The 18,086-nt window shown below is 43.4% G+C and overlaps 2 protein-coding genes across 2 annotated transcripts; one reads left to right on the top strand and one right to left on the bottom strand.

Moving 5' to 3' along the window:
• Nucleotides 1-555: 555 nt before the first annotated feature.
• ndufs3 (NADH:ubiquinone oxidoreductase core subunit S3) lies at nt 556-5,108 on the top strand. Its single transcript, XM_070830152.1, has 7 exons — nt 556-624; nt 1,052-1,117; nt 2,441-2,538; nt 2,642-2,791; nt 3,574-3,699; nt 4,272-4,391; nt 4,842-5,108. Exons 1-7 carry the CDS (start codon nt 570-572, stop codon nt 5,007-5,009), a joined length of 783 nt encoding a protein of 260 aa, XP_070686253.1. The 5' UTR covers nt 556-569; the 3' UTR covers nt 5,010-5,108.
• A 3,925-nt stretch (nt 5,109-9,033) lies between these two features.
• Nucleotides 9,034-11,146, bottom strand: c1qtnf4 (C1q and TNF related 4). Its single transcript, XM_070835202.1, has 2 exons — nt 10,790-11,146; nt 9,034-9,852 (listed from the first exon to the last, which is right to left on the bottom strand). The coding sequence occupies exons 1-2, from the start codon at nt 11,144-11,146 to the stop codon at nt 9,034-9,036; spliced, it is 1,176 nt and encodes a 391-aa protein (XP_070691303.1).
• Between the last annotated feature and the right edge of the window lie 6,940 nt (nt 11,147-18,086).

Below are 18,086 nucleotides of genomic sequence, written 5' to 3' on the forward strand. Positions count from 1 at the left end.
TTTAGCCAGAGCTGAAAAGGGACAAAGAACAGTACTGAAATGAGGTACCAGCACCTGCAAATTATTCTTCAGTATAGCCAATAAATGCAGGTAGTATTTGTGCATGTTTCAGGTGGGAATAATGTACCGTTTACTAGACAATAGTTATCTGATTTATTTTTTTACACTGACACGCCAGAAAAATTGGCTTTTGATTAATACTGTTTATCATATGAATTGAGTATTTCATCCACTCATCACTCTAATTCACTTCACAATGTGCAATAGTTTTTAATATCTCCCTCTTCTATTTTCATATACCCCCTATGTATATTATATTGTTTCTATCTTTATACTTCCTCTGTGTTAACTGTACACACACACACATATATATATTTTATACATATATATATATATAAATATATCTCCTCCTGTCTGCTGTGACATAGTACATTTAATTTTACTATAATAAAGTATTACTATTATTATTATCTTATCTTAATATGGACACTTCCCCTCCGGCCCACCAGGGGGCGACAGGCCAACATCAGACGCGTCACTGAGCGCAGAGCAGCTTCCACAGAACAAACATGGCGGCGTCGTTGGTGCGGTTTGTCCGCGGAGGACTTGGAAGGAGTTTTAACAGTAAGTCGACCAGAAATTCACTTGAGTCTCCGGCCGCCGTTTGCTGTACTTTCCCCATCTGGTTCTGCGGGAGTTTGGACGCCAGTGAAAACAACTCTGTCTCGTTTTCAGCCGTCAAACGTCTCCGGTTTGACCTTCGAGCTAGCTAATGCTAATGTTAGCCTCCGCTAGCTGAATTGCAGACAGTGGACAGCTAAGCTAGCTGATGCTGTTTTATGTAACAGAGAGTTCATTTAAATGTTAAATAATATAAAGAAGTGTTCTGGGTGCATTTAGAACGACATTTAGTGTGTTTTTTTTATTTTATTTTATTCTATTCTTGCTGTGTTGCTCACATCACCCCAGATGCTCTGCAGCTCTGCAGCCCCAGTTATCAGTAGCATGTTTATATTATTATGTGACCTCTTTCTCCTGCTTTCCCCCCCAGTTGCACGGACTTCATGCCTCCTGCAGCAGCAGAACAGGCTGCAGAGCTCCACCACCGAGACCCACCGTGAGTACACACTAACTGATAATGCAGCAGGCGTGTAATGTACAGAATGACTGTTGTTTAGCAGCAGTCAGAGCAGGATGGCTGCCACACTCATATGAGCTACAGGGGCCCTAAAAGCTCATCTCACTGTGGTTAGTTTTGTAACTTGGAAAGGTGTGGATGTAGACCATTAAAGCTCAGTTTCAGTTGACAGGATAAAGTCCTTAAGATAAGTAAGAGGTGTTGACAGGAGCTGTAGCAGGTGAATCAGGCTGTAACTATCATGACATTGAAGTCACAGGGCTAATTGTCTGCATTTCTCAAAGTTAAACCGCTGGTGATCGTTAAAACCTTAAAGGCCGTTTATCAAAGGATGCACTGTTCCCATTTTCTCAGTCCTGATTCTGATCATTCACAAATAAATACAAAGATATAAGTTTGGTTTTTCATTATGAAAATAATATATAATCTTGCACCAGCAACTCAAAAGTAACAGGATTATAATCCAAGTGTAAAACCTTTAAATGTAGCAGCTAATTGGTCAGCAATTAAATTTCTAATATAAAACGAGATATGTTATAATGCCACTTCCACCCCTCAAAACACTGGCAGTTTGTAGATATTGCAAGACATTGATATCTGATATCAGAGTCAGAACACTGGAACATCTATAATTCTGTCACCCTCATTGTTCATATTGTAATTTTTATCATTATTGTAAGATTGTTGTAAAATTTGATTATTATTGTCTATTGCACATCTATTTTTCATTTGTCTAAGAGTTTTTTAATCGAGGGTTTTAAGATGGAGGATACTGTGAAGCCCCCTGAGGCAAATTAGCTTACAGCTGTTTTAAAGATATATCCAGAATACATTGACTCTAGCTATCCAGATAAATATATTCTGTCTGCTGCATGACTAAACATATCTCCATGCTTGATTTGTTACAGTCTTTGGTTGGGAAAAAATGTCACAATTTTAAAAAAGTCTTTTATTTAATTTATAATAATCTTTGATCCAGATGGCCAAAAGAGTCAAATACATTAAAAACATGAATAAGTGTTGTTAAATGAGCGATTGTCAAAGATTTATCATTTAGAATAACAAATGCTTAGTTCTGTGACTCATGTAATTAATTAGTGGCACAAAATGTTGAAGATCCCTCGAAAACGTAATAAACATCAACAACACAAGCACAATAAACATCATACTACAGGGTGTTTTGCCATGTTAATGATGAGATGTTGGTACAAAAGAAAGAAAGAAAGCGTGTCTGTCATGGAGAGAAATCGCTGCGTCGTTCAGTCATCTTGAACCTCTCGTCTCCTCTCGTCCTTCCCGTAGCCACCGTCAAGCCAAAGGATGCCGTCACTCACAGCCAGCTGGCAGCGTTCGGGGAGTACGTGTCCGAGATGATGCCCAAGTACATCCAGCAGGTCCAGGTCAGTTCACAGAATCACACGAGTATCAAACACGTATCCCCTGGTAACAATAAAGATAACTACATTTAGAGCGCAGAAGGTCTAAAAGTGTGTGTGTGTGTAGGTGACCTGTTTTAATGAGCTGGAGGTGATGATCCATCCTGACGGAGTGATCCCTGTGCTGACCTTCCTGAGGGACCACACCAACAGCCAGTTCAGGAACATGATTGACCTGACTGCCGTCGACATCCCAACACGGCAGAACCGCTTTGAGGTAGCTGACACACACACACATTCACACACACACACACACACACACACACACACACACACACACACACATTCCTAGAAACATGTCATAGTGGCGACAAGTAGGACTACCTTTTTACTTAAAGTCCTTATCCCATATCCCGCCACATTTTCCCCTTTGACATAAAGCACAGTTATTCTCCTTTAGTACAAATATGCGAGTACTTAAAGGGACAGTTCGGACTAATTTGAAGTGTGGTTGTAGGAGGTGCTTATACACAGTCAGTGTGTCACCTATAGTAGATCCCTAGTTTAGAGGAGCAGCCTGGAGTCCCTGCTGTGGACAGGGGCAGCAGAAAAACAGATTTTAGCCACCTAAAAGAAGGTCAGCCTAACAAAATACAATGATTCCAAAATCATTTAAGTCATTAAAGTGCCAAAAAATGTAAAACGTGACTTTGGATTTCCATTATAAAACTACACAGAGTGACTGTCGCTCATCTTAATGAGAGTAAATGAGTTTAAGCATGAGCAGCTCAGGTTAGAACACATGACAGCACTATCTAGTGTTGCAGCAGTGCTCTTACAGTCAAAAGCTTTAATTCTACAATGAACTGTAGACGTATCCTTATGTTTGTTATGTATTTACTATGACAGGAGTGCCTTACTGTCTTCATTCAACACTCACATTCTAACTAAATGCTTTATTGTTAGAACTGAAATATTTATTTGCTGGTATTCTGAGGTTCACATCTACGGTCTCTGAATGTTTTATAGTGGTTCTAATGTGTTTTCCCTGGTTTACAGATTGTGTACAACCTGCTGTCGCTGCGCTTCAACTCTCGTATCCGTGTTAAGACGTACACAGATGAGTTAACACCACTGGACTCGGCGGTGCCGGTCCACAAGGCTGCCAACTGGTACGAGAGGGAGGTGAGTCACAGCCCGCCGGCCCAATCACAAGATTAATTACAGTCTATTTCATTCCCCAAACACTTTGTCTTCACAGTCAGTTTTTCCTGCATAGAGGAGTCTTTGGCGTCCCTCCACAAAGAGGTTTTATCCACCAGCACCAAAAGGATGAGAATGAATACAAATAGCAATTCAAATCCTATTTGAATGTGTTCAATAACAATTTATCAAACAACTGTGGAACAAGCGGAACATTAGTTTAGATACGACGTCTCTGACTTCCAGCAGTCAACTCCCCTCTCATCTACAGCCTCCTAAAAAGGGCAAATGGTGACTTATTCTTCTCCCTCAAACTCACTACGCTCCTCCTCTTCCAGTATTCTAATGTTCTTTAAACATTTCTCAAACATAATTGACATTTTTGTTTATCAAAGTGTCAGAAATAGTAGGAAAATGTCTGCTAAATAGAGCAACATAGACTCGTAGTCTTTTGTGTATGTAGGCCGATCGTGCTCACCCCCAAACACCCAGTCAAACCCTGATGGTAACAGTAAATATAAGCACATTAGAAGTAAAAGTGTGTGTTTGGACAGGTGTGGGACATGTTTGGTGTGTTCTTCGCCAACCACCCGGACCTGAGGCGCATTCTGACAGACTACGGCTTCGAGGGTCACCCCTTCAGGAAGGACTTCCCCCTGTCAGGATACGTAGAGGTGAGTCCTGCCAGCTCTACTCAGCCTCATCTCCTTCCTCCAAAGATAAACATAGTGGTGTTGGCAGGATGGAAGCTGAGCCCAAACTCCTCTGGGTCCTGGGATTGTTATTCATATATTCATTCATTCATTCATTTATTTATTTATTTATTCATTCGTTGGGCACATTATACCAATTTCAGGGTTCCCACAAGCCTTGAAAATCCTTGAGAATTTGTGCTGAGAAAGAATAATTTATGGTCTCAATATGCTCTGAAACTGAAGAGATTTCCTTGAAAGAATAAATGGATAATTACAGTGTAAAAAATTCCGGTCATGAAAAGCTTTTCCTGTCGTAGTTTTTTTTTTTAATACATATTTTCCATTTGTTAGTCTTGAAAATGTATCGACGACAGCCATGAAAACTTGAATCGCACCGGTGTTCTAACTGCAGCGTGTTTCCCTCTGCAGGTGCGTTATGATGACGAGGTGAAGCGCGTGGTGGCGGAGCCCGTCGAGCTGTCGCAGGAGTTCAGGAAGTTCGACCTGAACACGCCCTGGGAGGTTTTCCCCGCCTACCGCGAGCCCAAAGAGGCCGCACCCAAACTGGAGGCTGGTGAGGCCCCCGAGAAGAAATAAGACCCCCCCCCCCGGGTTTCATCACCGTTGTCTCTGTTCGACAAACCCACCTGAAATATTTATGTAAATAAAAATACTAATAAAACCATCGTGAAAAGATTTTCTGTGGATCTGTGGTTTTTTACAAGACGGCAAAATATCTAATTTAAGCAGCTTTTTTTGGCCCAAAGTCTAAAAAATGTGGCAGATTTTGTTTTTGGCCTTTTAACTCTTCACAAAGAGAGCGCCTTAAGTTTTATGTCTATGTTCCACCTTCATTTCAGCAGCATCTCTAATTAAGTCAATTTGAATCAAGGAAGCGCAGCTACCAAATCATTTACCTCTGAATCCAGACTGGTGTCCTCTTCCATCGGAGCGCTGCCCATTTAAAACGAATTACACAACATTTTCTTGTTGAAATCTGAATTGTAATAATAGATAATAGTAATTTCAATCCACCATACTGGAGTCGCCCAGCAGGCTGCGCTGCACCGCAGGATACTAAATCAGGACTCGATTGCTGTTTATCACACCTGTCGGTTCAGTTCATGAGTTCAGACATGAGTTCACATCACAGGTGCAATAACAAGTCGCCCTGTGCATTTCTTGTTTTTTATTTTCTCAAACATTTTCATCAAAGCATTCATTTAACATGTAAGAAATACTCAAAACATTTCAAAGAGTCAACATGAGCCAGACTACTGACAACAGCACACGAGTCAAAATGTTTTGCTTTTTAATATACTTGTAGCTATTATTATCTTTTGGGACACAGATTTGCTATTTTGGCAATTTCGTCAAGACAAATTAGAGAAATAAGAGAAGTACTTTCAACCACATTTTGACCCATGTCTGCTCGACACAGTTCCTAATACACAACGATCCATCTTTCATCAGGGTGATCAGAAAGAAAGAAGCACAGAGCAGAAACATTCAACATATTGTCAATCACTGTACAGATGATTCACTTAATAAAAATACAGTTAACAGGCGTCGACTGGGCCCGCGAAGCTGCTCAGCCACCGTGAGAAAGTATCTTTTTAATCCATTGTATTTTTAGTTACAAGCATGCATCACACAAGTGCTTCTGAGTGTGTCGGATGAGTTTCGCTCAAGTCGCCTCACACACACACACACACACACACACACGAGTTCTGATTCACTGAACTGGGTCACGTCGGTCTTAAAGTAAAACTCAGGCCATCGCAGGTCCACCCTGTGTGCGCCGCTCACTCTGAGGCTGAAAGGGAGAAACCACAGAGGGACACTTGCAGTATCGTTTCATTACTGTGGAAAAAAATTGCATCCCATCGTCCACAACCTTGAGAAGAGGCTGCAGCCGTACAGGACAGGAGGCTGTGGTTAGTAACACTGTGGTGGAAGAGGGTGTGATGCCTGAGACTCTCTGTCTGTTATTAGTTTTCAGACAAGGTGTGAGACTATTTCCCCAGTGCCAGAGAGACTTTTATGACTTGGAGGAAAGCTCAGCTTGTCGGCTCTCTGACTGCTCGACACGGCCACATTTTCAGGTTTTTCTTATTTAATTGGTCTTTTCAAAGTTTTGATTATACGTATTGTTCTGCGTTTTTCTTTTTCCTCTCCTATGTTGGTGAACTCGGAGAGGTCAGAAACCCTGGTTTGGAAATCACATACATCTTCAACGTAAAACTGAGCCTGCTGCAGCATCTGAGAGACAGTACTGTTGGCCAAGGGAGGAGACACACACCGAGGACTCCAATTATTTTAGCAAGCAATTGTACCCGGGGGGCTGTGGCCTCCCCCGGCCCCCTTAGCATATGTATGTACCATATTGTATCTCAAATCACTGACTCTGGTGCTTATTTTGTTTGTTTGTTGGAGTGTTGGAGAGAACAAAAAACTACTATAATGAGCTGATGATGATATAACGAGGGCAGCTTGGTGGTGCGGTGGTTTGCTCTGTTACCTCACAGCAAGAGGGTTCGGTTCAAGGTTTGAATCTGGTCTGAGCTTTGAACCTTTCTGTGTGGAGTTTGCATGTTCTCCCTGCGCTTGTTTGGTTTTTTTTTCTCCGGCTTCTTCCCGCAGTCCAAAGACACGCAGGTTAATTAGTGACTCTAAATTGCCTGTAGGTGAGAGTGTGAATGGTCGTCTGTCTCTATGTGTCAAGGCCTGTGATTGACAAGTCCAGGGTGTTCCCCACCTCCAGCCCCCCTGCGACCCTTAAGGAAATGCAGTGTAGATAACGGACGGATGGATGATACAATGAGTGAAACACCTGACTTTACAGCTGCGAAAGTTCACCATTAACTTGTTAACTTTGTCTGGTAGTGATGAGTAATTAGCATATACTGAGTTTAGCTGGAGACAAAGTCAATGAGAGCAGTGGAAGTGAACCATAACAGTAAAACTCTGGTCTGTAAAACTGAAACATTGAGCTACAAGATGCCAAGACGCTCCACAGAGCGGAGAACTGTAGAGTCATTGGATTATTCTTTAAATTCTCGACTCTTCGAGCAACCTCTGTCATGTTACACACAGAAGTGGCAGCAGAAATTGGGTGAACCATCCCTTTAAAATTGTAGTCCAGTATATAATAAAACAAACTTTTACTGAACCAGTCTGAGTTTTCAGCAAGTAAACTGCTCTGTTTGCAGCACACCTGTGTGTCTCGACCATAGTTAGAACCAGAACTTCACTTTACAAATTCACATCCACTTAACTCTAATAAAAAAAATGTAAATGTTCAATCACGGTGAAGTATTACTTCACATGGTGCTTCTCCAGCAGAGAAGGTGATTTCATAAAGTCAGGGTTCATCGCAATTTGAACAGCATCATCTTTCTCCCGGCGGTGTGAAATTAAACAGACATGCATATTACAGTTGCCCGGGAGAAGCAATTAGATTTTCCCCACAGTGGTCGCCATCTGAAGAAATGAATTAAACGCTGCTAGAATTAGAAATCAAATTACGGTCCAGATCCCTGCAGGCCCAGAGGTGGCATGTGGTCAACAGTCTGTACGGGATGGATAGACAGTCTGCGCTTTTTTTTCCGAAACTGTGTCAGTTCGTCCTGCCGTCCTCTGCTCCCACTGTGGCCGAACATCGGGGCGAGAAACACTTCAAGATGAAGAGGAAAGCCACTCATTTTGACACAAAACACACTGTTCATATATTTTTCACATGCCTCTTAAGACAAAGAAAGTAAAGTCTTTTTTTTTTTTTTTTACATACAAGCAGAAACACCAAGTCATTGACGAGGATAATAATGAATGCACTTACAGAATTATTTCACTTCAAAACTAAAATTCTGTGATTACCTCCTCGCCTCCATGTCAGTCCAAACTCCCCCAACGCTGCAGTTAATGATCTTTGCTTATAGTTAAAAAAAAAAAGAGCATGAAATGTTCATCAAATTCCTCTAATCAGTATTTTCTTTGAGCATGATAATCAGACTGAACTGCCCTTTTGTTTTCACTTCACAGGGAGACTGTGGCTGCAAGGATGCGTGTCGGCTTTTGGACCCACTGTGCAATCATTTGATTTGAAAATACTTCAATCATGGTGTCCTCACACTGGCTGCAGAGTATTTCTTTTTGAGCTGTAAAAAAAAAAAAAAAATGATGCCACAAATTCCTGTGACATGGAAGTGCGATAGATGAGTCCCAGTGCATTTTGGCAGCGGCACTAACTTAAATGAGAGTTCGGCTTACACAGAGGAGAGATGGTAATGACTGAGTTTTCATTACAGAGCGAAATATTCAATTAGAGTTCACATTACAGTCCTTCAAGGTTCCACATTTGAGTGCGATGGAGTCATTTCCTGGGAAGCCATTAGCTGGAAATCGAAGAGATTTTCATTTGAGCTCAGCCGTCAGCCCAAGGTCCCTGTGACTTTGTGGAGGAATTCACATGAAGAGGAATTTCAGAGACAACCATGAAGCAACATTCATTATGAGGATTCTCCACTTACACGCAAACCAGAAAGTCCCCAACCTTTTGTGGACTTTTCCACTTTGCATGAATTCCTCCCACAATGTTCAGTCCCTAGCCCGTGTGCTGCAGCTAAGGTTTCTTGTCTGCATATGATTGGCTGGTGGTGGGGCTGGTGGAGGGGACGGGGAAGTCTGGGTAGACCAGGAAGCCGGTGAAGGTGATGTACTTGGCGTGGTTGCTGTAGGCCCCGAAGCCATCTCTCTGGTGGGAGTAGAGCCAGACCGTGTCTCCCGGCTTCAGCGACAGCATCAGGCTCTGACTCTGCAGAGCTTTCTCGCCCTGGCTGTCGTCATAGATCATCGCCTGCACCTCCAGGTGGTTCTTCATCAGCTTGACGGACAGCGTCTTCTGCGGCAGCTTGCCCACGTTGAAGGAGAAGTAGTAGGCCCCGGGGACGCGGCAGGTGAACATCCCCTCCGTTACGTTAAAGTCGTCTCCGATGTTGACGAATGCTGTGTCGAAGCTGACCGGCTGGTGCTGCGGCATGCCCACTTGGTCTACTCCCACAATGCTCTGGGTGCGCCCCACAGAGAAGGCAGACCTCTGGCCATCCTCTTCTTCATCATCCTCCTCCTCCTCCTCCTCTTCCTCCCTAGGCTGCAGGTCCTTCTCCTCCACCGTGTCTCTTGCTGCAGACCTGACGTGCTCTGTGGCCTGGTTGCTGTCCAACAGGGGGATGTTGTCCCGCTGGGGCTGCTGGGAGTTGGGGGCTGGATGGTGTTGGTGGTGGTGCGTCTGGTAGCTGTAGGTGTCAGGGTAGACGAGGTAACCGGTGAAGGTGGTGTAGTGTCCGGTGTTGCTGTAGAGCGCATAGCGAGGGTCACCATGGAGACGGAGCCAGACGGTGTCACCAAAATCGAGCTGCAGCATGACACTCTGGCTCTGCACCTGAGGGTGGAAAGCAGACTTCATTATCCCAGCTACCGAGTCACATCCAGGTCTGTTTTACATCAAGGCTCCGACACCAAACATAATCCGATCATCTACCTCACACAGCTCTTCATTCAGGGGAATCAGGTGTGTAATCCCCTCTGTTCTGCTTTCATTCACTACCCCAACACAAACAAACCCTCTGTGATAAGAGCCGTGTTGCGCCGTAAGAGAGCTCTGACTTGATAAAAGACCTTTGAAAACATTTCCTCAGAGGGAAAAATCCAGCCTGAGACATAGTTTGGCCATTTACACCAGAGGCCGGCATGACTGAGAGACGGCCTGAGAGAGAAGTATTTTGGGAAATACATTTATTTGCTCTCTTGCCAAGAGTTACACGAGAAGCTCATTATCACTGTTGTGTCACTGCGTTAACTTTGCGGCTGCTAGTTTAGCTTAGCACGAAGACTCGAAGCAGCAAGCTCTCTGTCAGAGGGCCTCATCATTTTCAAAGTGGACATCAAACAAACAAACAAAGGCTGTGTTTAAAGGATAACGCTGGCATCAAATCTTTAAAAACGGCTTACAGATATATAGTTTCACACAGCTGATCACTGTAGTTTTTAACAAATGTTGTTCAAACAGGAAGAAATAATGCATTTGTTGGGGACTATTTCCAGTAGTGGATTAATCCACATTTGGAACTCTTGTCAGTGATGTGTCTTTAATAGTTTTTGGACAACAATGGATCTTCATGGCACAGAGGAATGAGACATATCAGGCTTTGGATACTTGTTAGTACACACATTCCTGGTTGTTTGTCATGGGATTTGTTGACAATAAGAAAAACATGCTTTGATTGGCTGTGGAACAGGAAGCTTCCATTCATAAGAACAACACCTGAACTCATCTGAAGGTCTGAAATCGGACCTGGATTCAGAGCTCTGAAACCCACCTTCCTCTCCTCTCCGGCGTTCTCCTCGTACACGATGGCCTGCACCTCGTTTCTGTTCTTCATCAGCATCACAGACAGGTCTTTGTGTGGGAACTTTCCCACCGTGAAGGAGAAGTAGTAGGCTCCGGGGATACGACAGCGCAGCAAGCCAGCCTTGTGGTCAAAATCCCCGCCGATGTTGACATAAACAGTGTCAAAGGTCACAGTCATCTTGGGCCCTCCTTCCATGCTGTTGGTGCGAGCAACGGAGAAAGCCGAGCGCAGCTCCACGTCATCCAGCAGACGGGCAAAACCCCACACGCCGCCCACATGGCTCAGGCACAGCAGGCCAGTCAGCAGGCTCGCCGGGAGCAGCATTGTGTCTGCACAGACAAAATGTGAGATGGGCTTCGTTACATACAGAACATAACATGGCTGCAGAGTTTTGTTCCTGAGCATGATATCATGAAAGTTTGACTTTTGATCACCTGACAAACCACAGCAGGTAACTAAGGAGGGGAAACCAGTGTGTGCTGCTTCCTATTTGTCTGTTGTGGTCAGTTGCAACTCATTTATCTCATGAAGCTCCTAAAAGGGATTTAAAACATTTCATTCAACATCCTGTGACACAGCAGCAGCACCAAGCTGCCCGACGACCATGTTTGTTTATTTTGTTGCTCACTGATGCCAACTTTGCCATAATAACTGCAATAAGTGTCATACTTTGTCTCGTCACATCATTTTACAGTTGACCTCACTGCTCATCTCAGACCACAGATAGCACTGTTTGACCTAGAAGCGTTTCTGCAGTTTTTCCTGTTTGCTGTTTGCTGATTGTTGGTTATGTAACTGGAGATAAAGCCTCTCTTTGGTGGGCATTTGCTCCCAAGTTGCCGTAACAACAGCATTTTGGCATTTTTCCCTTGAGCCGCAGAGACAGACGGGAATGACATGGAACAATGTGCGAAACTGGAAAAATGTGGATTTGAATCAGGAATGATCTGATCAGACAAATTAACAAACAAGATTGGTGATTAAAAACCAGCATTTGGTTATTGAAAATGTTCAGTGTCTGGTGCTACAGTCAGATATCACACATCACTACTAGAAAAATGCTTCATGTGAGAGAAAAGAAACAAAGCGTCACCCCTCGAGTGAAAACACGAGTTCACAAGAATCTGTGAGTGTGAGTTTGGAGGTAAAACACTAAAACCACCCACATAGGCAGACAATATGTATAGACAGAGATTACAGGCATATCACAAAAAATAGACAGACACAAATAGGCTTCAACTAAAAGACAAAACACACACAATCCCTGAGCAGATCGCTCTCAGCAGACAAACCACTAATGTGTCATTTATTAGCAGAGACAAGTGCGCTCATTGTCTCGGTGTCCTCCTCTAATGAACCAGCAGGAAGCAGACGCACACAGGTGGAGCTGTCAGCGCTCTCAAAGCACCCTCACGACAAAAAGACACAGCGCATCATGTGCAGCGCCGTCAGACCCAGAGGAGGTGTTCGGTGCAGTTTATCAATCGTTTATGAAGTAAATGACACCGTGTTTAGAGGTGGAACAGCTCCATCATCTGCTTAATAATGGCGTCAGGAAGGAGGTGTGATGAAGATGCTCCTCATCCAGGCAGGAAGTCCACAAGTCATTCAGCTAATTAAGCTTCTTCCTGTCCTCACTCTGTGTGACCCAGACACTGTCAGAGGCCCACCATCATCCAGGATGATCCAGTAACTTACAGGCAGTAAACTGTCGCCTTTTTCAAACCAATTATAGATTTTATTTAGAGCCTCTGGCTGATTGTATTGCTCCCTCGTGTCTGCTCAACACGTTTGAGAAAATCTCTCATGGAGACTTTTGGAAGGTGACGTGAGTGAGCTGCAGGCTGTGGTGTCGAAGTAACACGCTTAGTGCACACGACTAACATCCTCCTTAGAGGGAAAGCCCCAGTGAACGCAGCACGACGCAAAAACAAGCTTTGTAAGGTTTGTCTCATTATCTCAGCCAAGCGTAAGGCTGGAGGGGATCATGCATTCAGCTGTCTGTCTGTCTGTCCGGATCTAATCTTGCATACTACCGGACTGATCAGCCTAATGTTTTTGAGCCTGTGTGCTCAACGATCTCTCGTGGTTGCAGTGATTCACAAATTTTCTTAATTGACTGTTTGACTGCCGACTCCTCACTCCACTAAACCAGTGCTTCAGTTTGACATCAGAGCAAAAGGTAAAGGGTAAAAACAGTTTGGTCCCGTGTGGCACCAGAGCATCTGGAAATGTATCTCATACCTGATGTGTTGCACTAAAATCCACCAGAGTTCTGCACGATACAACATAAATAAAACTCCCGCTTCTGTTATGTTTGCTGACTGTAAGTGAGCCGGTGTTGTCAGCTGTTGTGTCGGAGTCGGCTCCCCCCATCTCTACACCACAGAGAGCACTTTTCGACTTTTCTATGGGACAAGAGTGAATCGGGAATGCAAGAGATGCAGGACTGACAACAAAAATATGGTAACTTTATGCAAAACCAATCTACAGAAAGGTCCTCCAAACTGAAGCAGTGGTAATAGTATGCTGATTCCACCCAGAGTATACATTTGTTTTGTTTGTGCCAGGAAGGATCCTTACTGGAAATGTGTCGGTGTTGCCTTTAGGGACATTTTTGTTGTGTAAGACTGCGCTATCCTGTGAGGAGTCCTCATGACCGTTAGTCTGTCAGCCTCCTTTTCACCCCTGCATGAAAATATAATCACTGACTGTCATTTCAGCCACTGTGACAATATCAAATGTACTTTAAGTGTCTAATATGTTGCATATTTTTCTCCTTTGTTTTTATGATGCTCTACATTTATTTCCACAGTTGTTATGCGTCCCCGCTAAGGCCCTGAAGTTATTTACTGTTGAATCTAAATGTTCTACTTGTATGTTTATACTAAATCGACCTCTTTAAATGGAAACTAATTATAGTGGTTAATTGTACTTAAGGCACTGAGGCACAACTGATCGTTTTTCTCTGATTTCTCGTCTCGCTGCAGTAGGGGGAGGAATTCATTCTGCTACAGCAAAAGATGCCGCAGTAAAAGCAGGGCTGAAAATATCATAATTTTCCTTTAAATGACTCTGAACACTTTTTTTTTTTATAGCGTAGCCTCAAGTTATTAAAAAAAAAACGACAACACCGACAATGCAGCAGTTGTGCTTGTTCACATAAAGGCAGCTTGCACTAAGAAATGGTGTTTGTTTGTCTGTGTAATGGCAGCAGTTTTAACTAGTCATGCCGACTGACTGCACTCCTTAGAGAGTGGGATGCTTCAGGTTCAAACGGCAATGAAAGAATAGATCAAACAAACCTCTTCCATAATGAGCACCCATGGGAGTAAAGCACGGAGAGGGGCGTTGGAACAGATGAGTAGGAAAGACTGGAGCAGAATTAGTCCACGCAAGTTTAAAAAGTAAACTGTTGTGTCTATTATTTGTCACATCTGTCACTTTGTTTCGTCGCACTTCTTCCGTAGTTAAATGCACCATTACAAAATGACTGATCGGCGAATTATTTTCTTTTAAATGATCTTTAACATTTCACATCCAAACAGCTTCACACTTAACACCCCACTCCCTTCCCCGCCAAACACTCGAAAAGTGCATAGATCGTCACATAAATGGTTGTAAAAGCAAAGAACACACACACACACACACACACACACACACACACACACACACATGGAGACACAATTAGACCACAGACCTACTGTAGCTATCATTAGCAAACTGAAAATCAGTAAATACTTATTTTAGTGTGAACTAACATGTGTGATAATGGCGTCGTATCCTCTTAAACCCAAAGTGAATTGAAATATTGAACATTCTTAGTGAGCACTTCTCACTGAGCAGCTTCACCGGAAGGTTAATGACCTTGATGAAAGCTGTTGATGATACTTGTTTCAAGAGGGTGGGGAGGATATTATATATGGATTCTCCCCCTGGCAATGGCGCTACAGCTTGAATCTTCCAGCAAATTATACCTTACGTAACCTTAATGTGATCACCAGCAGTTTATTATGATGGCCCAATGCCAACCTAAAGATTGGAGGAAATCATTAGTCCAGCTGATTGGTAAAAAAGACGCCATGCAGATTATGGTAATGAATGTGACTAATGCCTGATTTATATTATTAATTGCTGGTAATTACTAATCTCCAAACATTTCATTCATCCATCCGGTTTCTCTTGTGCTTATCTGGGTCAGAGCTACAATCCACACAGGAGGAGCCTCGACTCAGACTCCTTTGCCCGGCAGCTTCCTCCAGGACCTCCTGGGGGATTCCAAGAGGCTCGAGCAGACTTTAAGATGTCTTCCCCCCCCAGTGAGTCCTGGATCTGCTCTGGAGTCTCCTCACAGCTGGTCATGCTGTTTAAACTTTTAGACAAAGGGAGTCTGAGTCCTTGCTGCAGCCTCAGGATGATGACATATTATGGGTTTACTTTGATCCGCTGGAGTAAATAAATCCCATTGTCATCCTCGTTCCACTTCTATATCACTTCTCAGAAACTGCTTTCTTTCTTTTTACTTCTTTTTTTCCTTCTTTACTTCTTTAAAAGGTTCGGGGTAATTAGGCTTATTCTCAGAAGTTGGGCAAAGCTATACTAAGTATTTGCAGCGATAAACAAACTTTGTATACTACAAATACAAAATTAATCTGATGCAACAGAATTAACAGAACCCCTCAAAGACCACAAAAGAGCTGCAATGACAGCCGAAAGGATCAAAAGCACCCGTGTGAACGTACAGGGTCTTAAGGAGGATCTGAACGTGTAAACACTTTTTTTTTTTTTTTCCAGAAACTGTCACAAATCACAGCTGAAAAAGAAATCGCTTTATCACTTTAATGTAAATCTATGTAATTCTTATTATGTCGCTCGGTTCCACCCACCTACTTCAGTTCTCTTCACATCCACTGGAAATGTTTAAATATCTTCCAGCTATTCTATATGTTTGCACCGCTGCACATAACAACCTGTTTTTTAACCCGGTCCTTAATGCTGCCTGTCAGAAACGCTGGTTTCCGGTGAGTAAGTAAACAAGCACACAGCTAGAGTTAGTCATGAGTGTGCAGGACGACACTACTTAGTCCTTCAGATCCATGAAACATGAACATCTCCTTTGTCAATTTAAATATAACATAAAATCCCACATGTCACTGTCTTGTGTGTTTGGAGCTTTGCGTTTTGGCTCAGCTCTTTAATCATGACCAGTCTCATGAAATGTGTAAAATGCTGTAGTTTTTACAATCACTCTTGCAGTCTCTTTCATCATTAAAATGACTTGAATTCCCTCATCTGGGCAGCTGCTCAAATCTCCCCTAAATAGCACGAATGGACTTGCATGGACTGCATTCACATGCATTAACATTCAGCAGCAGTTCATTGGTGAAATAACTCAGTCTGGACCAGAGCGGTGGACATTCCCACACCGCGAGCATGGCTCTATAAGAAAGAAAAAAGACGAGGGTAGACGCTGGTGTAGCTTCTGAGGAAAACCTCTCAAGATGTAACAGGAACAAAACAAAAGATTTCATCCGTCATAAGTTTCATTACTGGGAGTGTCGATCTCGGCTAGTTCAGTGGGCCAGAAAAAAAAAACCTTTTGCAGTAAATCCACAAGGAATCATGATATAACTCATTACTCCATTAAATCAACCACAAATAGCAGCTGAAAGAGGTTTGCTAACTGAAAACAGCGTGAATCCTTGCTCTGGGTGCCACCATGTGGTTTCAAACATTTTCATTTTGTTTTCTCCCAGTTTGACTTAATGCCGAAGCATCAAGTGGAAATGCTGCGTTATCCTGGAAGATGGGGTTGCACGCCTCAGCGACCCCGGCTGCGGTGTTATCAGGAGGACTCTGATCTTGGGGGCACCACCCAAGGCAAAGTGGTCTCAGGCGAGTAGTCACTGCCTGCGTGGACGGGCGACTCCCCACAGCTCTGCTGAGTGATGCCTGAGGCGTGGGTGCTCGCCCCACATGACGTGACAAAGCACAGGGGCAAGTCCAGTATTCCTGGGATGATTCTTAACTATGTGATTTAGCAGCACTTACGTGTAGGAAGCCAGATTACATGCAGTCACAGAACTGCTTTTCATGATTGTATTTTTATTCTCTGTAACCACAAGCTTGCCCAAACCTCTATGGACAATTTGTTTTTTTTCCATGAGGCCATTGTGACTATATGGATCAAACTAACTTTGCACTTGCCACCTCCAGAGAGGTGAAGAGGCAGATGAACATGGTGGGGTAGTTAGATCAGGAAGCAAGCTGACCTGGATGAAGATCCCTACACAGTTAGCAATAAATGTCCATTTCTGTGTTTCTGTGCTTTCAGCTGGACAAAAATGTTTGAAGTGCTTCAGGTAAATTGAAAAATACCAAATAAAATAACTGGCATTGACTGTAACCCGAGGTTCTGCAGAGAGGAGGTGGCTTCAGATCGACTTTCACAATGAAAGAGGATTCAGTCAGGTACCGTTCACCAGTCTTCTCCTCGCGCAACGGCCGTCTCGCCCTCACCAGATGGGTAATTATTTCAGCCATCAAACGCTGTCATCAGATCCCCAGTATCTTCACAATCTCTGCGGCTGTGATTATAACAGTGTTTGACATTCTGAGTAAGTCTGCTCAGGCTTAAAGGATTGATGTGCCCTTCTAAGAAAAAGACAGAGGGACCATGTCTGAACACACCATCAGCTGTTTGTGTGTTTTCAAGCCAGCGGAAACCCGTCAGCTGAGCCCCCTTTGTCTCCAAAAGGTCAGCCTATCAAGGATTTCAAAACCAGCCTTATTTTTAGATTGACCTTCATGCATTTTTGAGATTATACAGCGGATTGTGTCTCGCAGCCTCGGGTGTCATCGTTTCTCAACCCCCCCGAAGCTCCACCTAACTCTTAAATTCAAGTTAAAATGCAAAGATATGCAAAAATACACCACATTTGCATTGCAGTGCCACTGGTTGCACTGATCTGAACATCTGGAGGTTCATTACTTTACAGACTCCCTCTTTATTCGACTCTTGTATCGCCTTGCCATCAAATTAAGCACCACCTCGCACTATCAGTTGCATTTGGGCTCCTTCCACCGTCTCTCTCTCTCTCTGTCTCTCTCACAGGTTGTGGCTCTCGATGAGATCTCCCCCATGTCTAAAAATAGAGGATGGCGAAAGGCGGATTTCTCCTCCCTGGAGACAGATCAATAACTGATGATTGAGAAGCGGATGAAAAGGAGGATGGCAGGAGGGAGAGGACGTGGATGGCGAGGA

The sequence above is a fragment of the Pempheris klunzingeri genome, chromosome 1, assembly GCF_042242105.1.
Source record: "Pempheris klunzingeri isolate RE-2024b chromosome 1, fPemKlu1.hap1, whole genome shotgun sequence".
NCBI classification, from domain to species: Eukaryota; Metazoa; Chordata; class Actinopteri; order Acropomatiformes; family Pempheridae; genus Pempheris; species Pempheris klunzingeri.